Source organism: Lottia gigantea, assembly GCF_000327385.1.
Source record: "Lottia gigantea unplaced genomic scaffold LOTGIsca_5, whole genome shotgun sequence".
NCBI classification, from domain to species: Eukaryota; Metazoa; Mollusca; class Gastropoda; family Lottiidae; genus Lottia; species Lottia gigantea.
In genome coordinates, this window is record NW_008709715.1 from 146,158 (window position 1) to 156,436 (window position 10,279).

The following is a 10,279-nucleotide window of genomic DNA, read 5'->3' on the forward strand; positions in this document are numbered from 1 at the left end:
ATTCTTTTATTAAAAAATACTAAATAGCAAGCAATATAAATTTACTGGAGTAAATTGCAATTGGGGTTCCAAAAAGGACATATTCCGGGACCATTGACAGGATTTCTGCAGAGTCTTCCACAACCACCACTTTCACAACATTTTTGTGATCCAGAACAATCTGAATCGGATGAACATGGTCGACCACAACGTCCGCTACGGCGTCTTATGATAACTGGACACGAGCCTGGTTTAACTTCGATTTGCTGATGTAATACATTTTGACATGTCCTTCCACATCCATTGCTACAACATTTCTGTAATCCCGGGCATTGAGAATCATCATTACATCTTGAAATGCAGATGCCTCCAAATCCCAATGTTGGTGGTCGACAGTATCCCGGCTTTTCTAATGGCTCTATAAGAGAATTGAATATATGAGAGTCGTTCGTTTCTGTTCTGAATGATGCATTATTAGACACTATTTCAACAGTAAAAATTGTTTGCTATTGTATAAAATATTGTATGAAATATTAAATATTTTACCTGGACCAACATCTCGCAGACAACAACCACCTCGTCCATATCTTCGCTGTCGACAGTACGTGCCCTTGGGACATCTGGCATCCGACCGACAAACAATATCATTTAAATTCGCACTAAGTACTGGTTTCTCAATGGGACATGTTGTGATGGAAGGTCTTGCTGAAACAGCAAATATTAGATTATTCACCAATCGCTTCAAATTTCACATACATTTATAAATGAATTCAATCACATTTTAATTGTTCAAATGAAATAGCGTCCTCAACGAACCTAAGTTTAAAACAACTATCTCCATCTAATACTTAGAAAAAATCGTAACTTACGTTGTATACATCTAGATTGAAGATAACATGGTGGTCTAACACACAAAACTTGTTGTAATCGACATTCAGTTCCTCGTGGACACGTTCTGACCTATGAAAAAGACACCAAATGAAGGAATCGTTACCACGATTTTTAATCACGCACTACAGTTTTAAGAAAAAAGCATATTAGAAAATAAAAAGAGCTTCCGGTTGAACTACTGTCAGCCCACCCAATTCAATCAGAAAACGGGTTCTGCATAACATGCTTAAGTTAGATAAAGAAATGTTGTTAGAACAAGAATGTGGTAGAAACTTGTTAAGATTACAATGGAGACGCAACTTTTAGATAAAGAAAGAAACAAAATTGCAATCTAATTAGATTGCGTTTCACAAAGAATATCTTCTTTTGTATATTTAACAACATCGTCAGGACGCCCAATTGCAGTAAAAGGTAGATTTAGAAAAATAATACTTACAGCGCATGGATTATTAGTGTTGGTTGGATTGAGGTGTGGTGGTGCTAATGATAAACATAAACACCCAGATATAAATAACACCTACAAATATACACAATTATAATGTAAACAAAACAAACCCTTATGAAATTTGTAAAGGGTTACAGTAATAAAAAGGATTGCATAACAAAGCACTAACTGTTGGACATAGAATTAACTTCTAAACCAAAGCTTGCAGATTGAAACTAACTTTACTCGCCGAGGATAAAATAGCAAGTGAGGAAATTTGACACAGGGTAAGAAAAGAGGTGAACTAATCTGAACATAGTAATAATCAGCTAATGACTTCGAGTGAAATCTTATCAAATTAGCTCAATATTATAGGTTAACACTATTACCAAATACAATAGATTTACTACAGGACAGACAATTAAATATTTTCTAAATAAAATACTAAAATTATAGACCACTCTGTAGGGTAAGAAACCGTTTGTATAATTCAATACTTACGAAAACAATACAAATTTTCTGGTACATCATTTTGAAGCAATATTGTAACTTGTTTCAAAAATAATTCAAAAGCTTTTTATAATATTTCATTTCCAGGATCTTGTTTGGAAAAACTTTTCTATTGGTTGTTGAAATTAATCTGACCAATGAAATGGCTTATCTTGGACTGCGTCATCAATTATCATCAGGTATAGTAAGAAAAAAAACGGTTTGTCAAAGAAGTTGTCAGTACAAAACAAACCATGACATATTATTACTATGATTGATGTTTTTTACTTGAGACCAAACCTATGCATTAACGGAGTTGATCCGGGTCGAACTTCCAAAAATAAGTTTGATTAAAAATTGTATTGATATGATTGAAATGTGTAGAAAACGGGATGGAGATGTTATTTTTTAACTAGACACCTTTGACTAGTTATAATGAACACATGAAGATAATACACCATAATGGATATACCTGATGAATGGCATACGTCATACGCATCAGTATTGTCACTTCTATGTCAGTACTTTCTTAATAACCTTTAAGAACTATAGAGGACAAAACTTGACTTACTTAAAGTGTCCTTTATTGTGTATTTCTATAAATCATTACCTCATCAAATGATCTGAATGTGTCAATAAAAAATCCTCAGTACTAACGATCCGAACAGAAAAACGAATCCCGTCATTGAAACAGTTTGACAATACATTGGTACTAGCAAACGAACTCGTATTCGTATGAGGTATGATATATATTTGCCCTGACGTAGACCAACTGATCTGAAGTACCAACAATTTAATTATAGTTATAGCGACCATATTAAACTGATACCAAGCATCGCTAAAACATTTGGTTTCAAAACATTATATAGGCATAAGCAACGTTCATTTGCTACAACCAATGTATTGCCAAAATATTATTTTAGATTTCGAGTTTCGTTGCAGTTCGGATCGTTAGTACTTGGGTTGTTTATTCTGAAATTAAAGGAACCACTGTCTAATTTTAACGTCGGTCGGGTAATTGGAGTGGTGCATATTATATAGAAGCTATGCCTCTATGATAAACTATACATTTGAAAACATTGTTTCTATGTTTGATGCACTGTATTCAAGGCAATATTTTCAAATATGCTTGCCACAATACTGTCTTTAAGTTGGACAGATATAGAGGGAAATTAAAAGACAACACGGTTTAAAAACATATTTATATTTCAATTTAGTATTGTGACACTCTTTGAACATTGATAAAATAATAATCGCCCCCAATTGACACCAGCATTAATCAGCAGCCACCGTATAAAACCTGGAACCAAGCACATCTTTTGAAACCAAACTGAAACGACTGCGCTAGGTCAGAATTTAAATTTGCAGAAGGCGCATTTCGCAAATTGTCTCTCTGTGAGACAGTAGATTTTCTTTGAGGATTGAAATTCTGCTGATTTCGTGCAGTATTAACAGGTTTTATTTGTAATGGCCTGTTTCTTCGGAAAGAGTTATTCCGATTACCGGAGCTTCTCTGTGCCGATGAATCGGTGAACGTTCGGCGAGTGTTACCACGTGGAGGTGCTCGACATATACTTCCACATCCCGAAACGTGACAACAGATAAAGTTCCCAGCACAGTCATTATCAGTATAGCATCTCAATCTCATGCTGCAAAGAAATATCGGGGGTTTGTCAACTGGACATACTCCTGATTTTCTGTTCTGATTCTGTTTGCTGTCTATTGTGATACATGACTTTCCACAGCCATTGTAACAGCATCTTTGATCACCACCACAATCAGTATCGTCTTCACAATCTTTATTACAGTTTGCAAATGGATTGGGTAAGGGGCAGGCTATGTGTGTCTTTTCTCTTGATGCTGAAAGATACCAATTGCACACAGATACATTAAGGTTAAAGGATACTGCCTCTTAGAATGGACATAACATGTAAAGTCTCACACTTGGTCAATAAGGTACCATGACTAAAGAGTAGAATCTCTATATAAGACGAAAACGTTTCTAGGCACTTTTAATAATTACTTAGTTTAATGAATTAATACTTAGTTTCACGGATTTATCGAATTATAGAGGGATTCTGTATAGTTTTGATACCAGGAAAGTTCACTGACTTACTGATAAAGACTCATTTTGGCTAAGTTTCAAAGAATTGAAAGATCCTAGTGCTTTCTGGCCATGCGCTAACTGTAACGGATCATTAGGTTTATCTATCAAAAGCAAAAAACAGAAAGAAAATTGAGAGTATTTTACGCGTCATATAACATATAAAATATGTATACTATAATTTGTCTTGATTATATTTTTCCGGGTGACCTATTTGTCTTGTCTAACATATTGTAGGTTAAATATTTACAAAGATTTACACAACGTTTAGCATTCATATATGTTCATTACTTTTATCTCTTTTCCATCAGTCTTATGAATGAACACTCGGTGAAAGGTGGTAAGACGTAAAGCATCTTTAGTTTATATCAACCTTAAATCTATAGATGGATTTTGGTCACGATATCTCGACTGTGGACTCCTAATATTTAAAAATGACCATAGCTGCTCAGGGTCTTTAGAAATTTAGTTTAAGGAGAGAGATTTTCAGTTCATAATAAGGGTCTGTATTATCTGTAGTATTCTTATATTAAAAATCAATATCATTTTGAATCTCTATGGTATGCCAGGCAAAATTAGATTCATAAATACCTTTGGTCGGACAAGTAGCAATGTGAAAGTAAAAGAGAAAAAAGGGATTTTGTATATTGCCCTACCTTTAGCCAGAACCTGAGTTTGGTGTTTGTTCTGGCCCTTGTCTTGTTTCCAGCAACAGACATTATCGTTGACATGACAGAAAGTCTGACCAGGACATTGCTGATTACCAGAACAATGGTATGGTGTTTCATCATCCTTTATTAACATGTTACCATATGGGCAGTGACTCTTTAACTTATTTCTTTCTATATCAAAAATAATCAAGGGGGTAAACGTCTATTCATAGTGTCTTACTGGAACTGTTGCAGCCGATTGTATCTTTACTTCAAGCTGGCAACTGGTTGGTAGTGGATTGATTGATCAAATTATCTCAGATGTTGCGAGTTGCAGTCGCTGAAAATCAAGCGTAACCAGTACATCTGTAAGTTGACTTATCCTTACTTCGAGGGATTTTCAATTAAAGTAAGAAGATATAACCTACCCAGACATCGATCTCTGTAAGAACAATTTCCATTACGACATCTAAGAGCAACAGGATAACAAATCTCTGTTATTCCGCACTTCGAGTTCTGTAAACAGAGAAATAATCAGTTTTACAACGACTTTATTCATTTATGATATCGCAGTGGTGGAGAGCAATATTTATACAACACAATAAACAGTATTAGACAGTAGACACGAGGACTCGAAATGGTTTAGAAAATGTGTTTCGGAAGAGTGGGCACATCCTGCCTTGCTAACAACACACAAAATAGTGTTATTGTAGAGGGGCTCAACAGCTTCAAGTAGATAGGTTGAAGGACACCAGGTAAATCAGCCTATTTCTTTATAATAAATATACAATCTAGACAATACAATCCATGCAGATTCTACAAAAATTCGGCCAAGTTTCTTGTGGAACTTATATTGAATTTGTCAGATAGGCCTACCACATAAAAAACAATCGGCTAAATCGTAGCAACGACATAGTAATTCCATCTAGAATGAGTCTGTAATTTAAGACGATTCAGACGAAATGTGGTAAGGGTAACACAAGTTTGTTTTTAAACAATGACCTTTATTAGGATATATTTTGTTTCAAATAAAACGTCCAGGAAGCGTTGAACTTGAGTTAAAATTGCACAATTTATTCAAGGGAAATAACAATCTTAACTATTTTCTATCTCAACAAAGGAGGCTCAGTAAAACAAATATACGTGAACTCTCCATACGCTAGCAGGATACATAATCCAAATTATTCAAATGCATTCCCCAGGATAGTAAAAGAAAACTTTACATATCGTAATGAAATGAAATGGTCTTTAATGAAATCATTTTTTCTGCGATGCTTATTGGGCTGATGAAGACAGGCAACGCAAGAATTCTGCGAGTGGAAAACTTCAGTAATGACAGTGGCATTCCCTTACTATTTCTCGATTTCCAAATGTAAACGATTTTTATTGATGCCCACAATTATAATTTACGAGAATACTTACATTGCATGGGTAATCTAATGTATAACTTCTGCATATAAGCAGCATTATTATTGCCTAAAATTAAAGTTCCATGTGTTTACTTATATCATCACAGACGGACCCCATACGAAACATTTGCGATTTACCAAACCTTTGCAGTTAACAACTGTTATCTGTAATCAACTGTGTTCAATGTAGAACTTTGTCTTTTTCATTGAGTTAAATATGAAGAAGTGTGCATCTTAACCTGGAGATGATTTGCAAAACCGTTTCAAAGAACTAACTATGATATGCAGCCATTTGAAGATGTAATATTCGATTCGCATGCCCTTTACTCCAGAACCTACGTAATTGGATATTGCAACTGCTTCTGGGAGCAGAATCACAATCTGGTGCTCTGTAGATTTCTTGCGTAAGTATAATTAAGGAAAGCTTTTTACCTTAGTGAAAGTATATTCCAACATTCTGAAATTTGATAGTTGATTTGACTGGAGTTGTTTTAAAAGTAAATTAGTAGGTTAAAATGTGTCAATGTTTGGTTATCATTTGTTTGCGGAAGTAGAACTAGTAAAGAACAACAGTAATTGGCTGCTTCATTCATTTAACCCTTTCCTACCGAATCACTAACTTTGTACACATTGTATATTTGATGTGTTAATACATAGGTAATGTAACAAAGTAAATATAGGTTAATGAATGGGTGCGATGTGTGATGATAATTTACATAACATTTGCACTTACCACTTCTGAAGCTAATTCTAGAATTGTATCCTGTTTGACAATATTTAGTCAGAATAGCTTATGGTAGAATCGCTAAATGTTTACTAGATTCTCCGGAGTTAGAATATTATATAATTCTTAAAGGGATTATAAAGAGGTTTCTTAAACCTTTTATGTGTATGGGATATCGATTTGCACCATTCCAATTATCAGTCATTATCAATTTTCTGTGGTTCCTGCAATTGCTATTGATATATATAAGGATCTTTGGGATACGACGACATAAAACGCATAGTTTTAGTTGAATTGCATGAACCACAGACTTCTGGTTAACAATTGGAATGGCGGACATCGATGCCAGCAGTGACCCCCACATACGTTTTTAAACCTCTTGATAATCCCTTTAGGAGAGATTAGGGTGGCTGAAAGGTAACATTTTCTATCCAACAGAAGGCACTGGAAGAAAGGTTTTAGGTATATATAAGTATGTAACACTGTTGCTCTGAGCTCCGATAGTGTGTTTTGATGATTTTCCAGTTGATGTAAATGTAATTGACGACTAGATAAGTCTCGACTCAATAGAGGGTAGTGTCCAACCCTTTCCCCACAATATATAATACCGCGGTTTCTTAAGTCTCATCTCAGTTGATCTTTAAAATGGGTTATTCCCCTTTATTTAAAATCGAGTAAAATTCATGGACAATGAAGTGTAAATTTGTGGGGGCGCATTTAATTGAGAACTCGTTGTGACTCGTTTAACATATTAAGCGGATAAAATGAGGGTGAAGTTAGTTCAGTTATTTTGAAAAATGTTTCCGAAACGCAGCAGTGGTTAATTTCAGAAAGCTAATTGCTTCGTGCGTTTATCAATAATAGATTTACAGATTCCGTAATATTGAATGATATTACCCTATGTATAAGCATATTGACAAGAATGATAACAAATCAATAATTATGTCAACATGATGAAACACATCTTTAAATTCACTGATACCATTTATTTTTCCATTCATATAACCATTTATCAACAAAGAGTTGACTTTTCCTAGGATTCGAACATATGTAGCCACACTGTTCACTAAAACAACATTTTCTAATTCCAAAACAATCACTATCTTTGGTACATTGTTCTTTTTCACTACACTCAATATAACGTATGGATTTCTCGGCTGGGCAATACCCTGGTCGAATGGACGCTTTAGTTTTAAATGATGTCATAGCTAGTGAAACCTCTTGTGCTGACATACAAACATGGCCGCAACCATTACTACAACATCGTTCATGGGGCTTACAGTCGGATTCAAACGTACAAACGTCCACACATAAACCAAATGGAGATTCTGTCGGTATCGGACATGCAAATTTCGGTCTTGGTGCTTCTGCTTCTAAACACATATGACCACAACCAGTATTGCAGCACTTCAAACCATCTAAACATTCTGAATCGCTACTACATTGATCAACACAGGCACCAATAGAAAATGGTGGTGGTATTAGAGGACAAATACCATCATAAGTTAATGTATCTGATGAGGGTTTATCTTGGTAATCTGAAAGATAAAATGGGTATTCCATCAAGACTATATGAAAGTGTATAAATTCCATGATAATGAACATTAAAATGATCTGATCTATGTGTACCTTTGTCTGAAATCAGACTATCAGTTATGAAGTGAAACATCACTAGAAATTCTGACACTTCAGTAAGCAAACACCTGCAGTAAGCGGTCAAATTAAAGAATTCCTCTAAGTGCATGCTTAATACAAGTATTGTATTTTATATCTTTTCCAATAACGCAGCCTACATCATTTCAACACGACAATCAGAGGAAAAGTTTTTTAAAGAGTTGTATTCCCATGTCCACCTTTTGTGATTTTATCACATTTTACTAGTATTTACTCAATGACGGACCAGATCAGTTATTTTTTGACATCTGAAAGGAAATTAACTACAACAAATCATTACGTAGCAAAACTTAAAAGAATTATGACTAAATGTGGAAGTTATTAGATATTTTTATTACACCAAAAACATACGATGTGTCAGATGTATACAATAATGAATATTATGTGTTGTTTTTTGTTAGGAAATAATACCCTTGAATTTGACATTTGTATGTGAAATTGCAAATCTTGTTTAAAAATGGGATTAAAACACGAGTTTATAATCCATCAATTTGTACATTTGACATTTATGTAACTACCACCTTTATTGAATTGTGATAATAGGAAGATACTACGATGGTTAAAATACATTTATATAAATGAATTATATTAAATAATATTTAATGTGTGACAAATTTCATGTTTTATTAATTGCAGTGAGGATCAAAAAGAAATCCACAAACATATCTTACTTTCCAAACTATCGGACAGGTGTGCCATTTTGGGAGGTTGATTTGAGTCTTGAATATATGAAAATAATCTTCAGACGTGCTAGAAATGTACGAAAATCGCATAGTTCCTTTAAAAATACTTCAAACTAGGAATTTTACTCACTATTTCTATATGTGTCTTTTCTATATATCACAGAGTATCTTTAAATGACGAGTCGTTATTAACATTCAAACGCGGATAATTCTGGATGCATATGGATTGAAGGCTCAAATTTCGACGAACACTATCAGTGATTGGCTAAGCTAAAAAAAATCACGTTTCTGAGATTGTGGTATGATTGGTCAAAAAGAATGGTACCCCTGTCCCTTTAAACAAACAAAGACATTACATGCTAATTGTAAGCTTAGCCTAAAGCACATTGGCGGAGCCAGGTTGACGCCCGAGAGGGGGCGAAATATCTGAGGTTGCCCGAACTTTTAACCTAGTTATGAGAGTCATGCCCGAAAAAGTTGCTTTGGCTTCGCTTTGGCTTACGTTTTTGGTAAATGCCGTTTTGGATATTTTTTATTTTAATTAGGCTATGTGATGTTTACAGTGTCTATGTAGCTTGACAGGTACGTGCTACTGGTTTTCCCTTTTGTTGAACAGAAACAAAAACGGAAGAAAACAGGAACAAATCTAAAGTAAGATTGTTGTTATTGTTATTGACAAACAACTATATTGTACACTTACCGTATTCAGGATGTTTACTCCAACAGCAAACAGCAAATTTATCCATAGGGTCTGCTATACATCTTGTAAACCGTGGACAAATACGACTATTGACACCACGACCACAGTAGAATGGCCTTCCATTCATTTGTAACATAGATTTACCAAATGGACAAGGGTCAAACAAAGTACTACTTTCATCTAAAAATAAAATTAACGTAATTCTTAAATTTATATTGTCTAAATAATAATAATAAGGTGATAGAAATCGCATGTGATCGCATGTGCATCTTTATTGTTGAAATCCTTACCAAAACGGGACATCTAATTTATTAAATCTGATTTCGGGGAAGGGAGGGTTTGATTCTCCCAAATGTACAGGCCTAGGGTGGAGCAGACACTTTATTTAGAAATTAGGATTAAGGGTCTTGATATTGGGTTTTCTTCTGTTCTTATTCTGATCTGAAATTAGAAAAAATAACTCGCCCGATGGGCGAGAAGTATAGTATCTGTTATGTACTGATTGTTTTTAGTTTACTATGAACAATATTATCATTTAAGTTCTTATTTTTT

The 10,279-nt window shown here is 34.4% G+C and overlaps 1 protein-coding gene across 1 annotated transcript; it reads right to left on the reverse strand.

Moving 5' to 3' along the window:
• Positions 1–41: 41 nt before the first annotated feature.
• LOTGIDRAFT_106601 (hypothetical protein) lies at positions 42–8,233 on the reverse strand (the record flags this gene model as incomplete). Its single annotated transcript, XM_009061716.1, has 2 exons — positions 42–388; positions 7,699–8,233. 2 exons carry the CDS (start codon positions 8,231–8,233, stop codon positions 42–44), a joined length of 882 nt encoding a protein of 293 aa, XP_009059964.1.
• Positions 8,234–10,279: the final 2,046 nt, after the last annotated feature.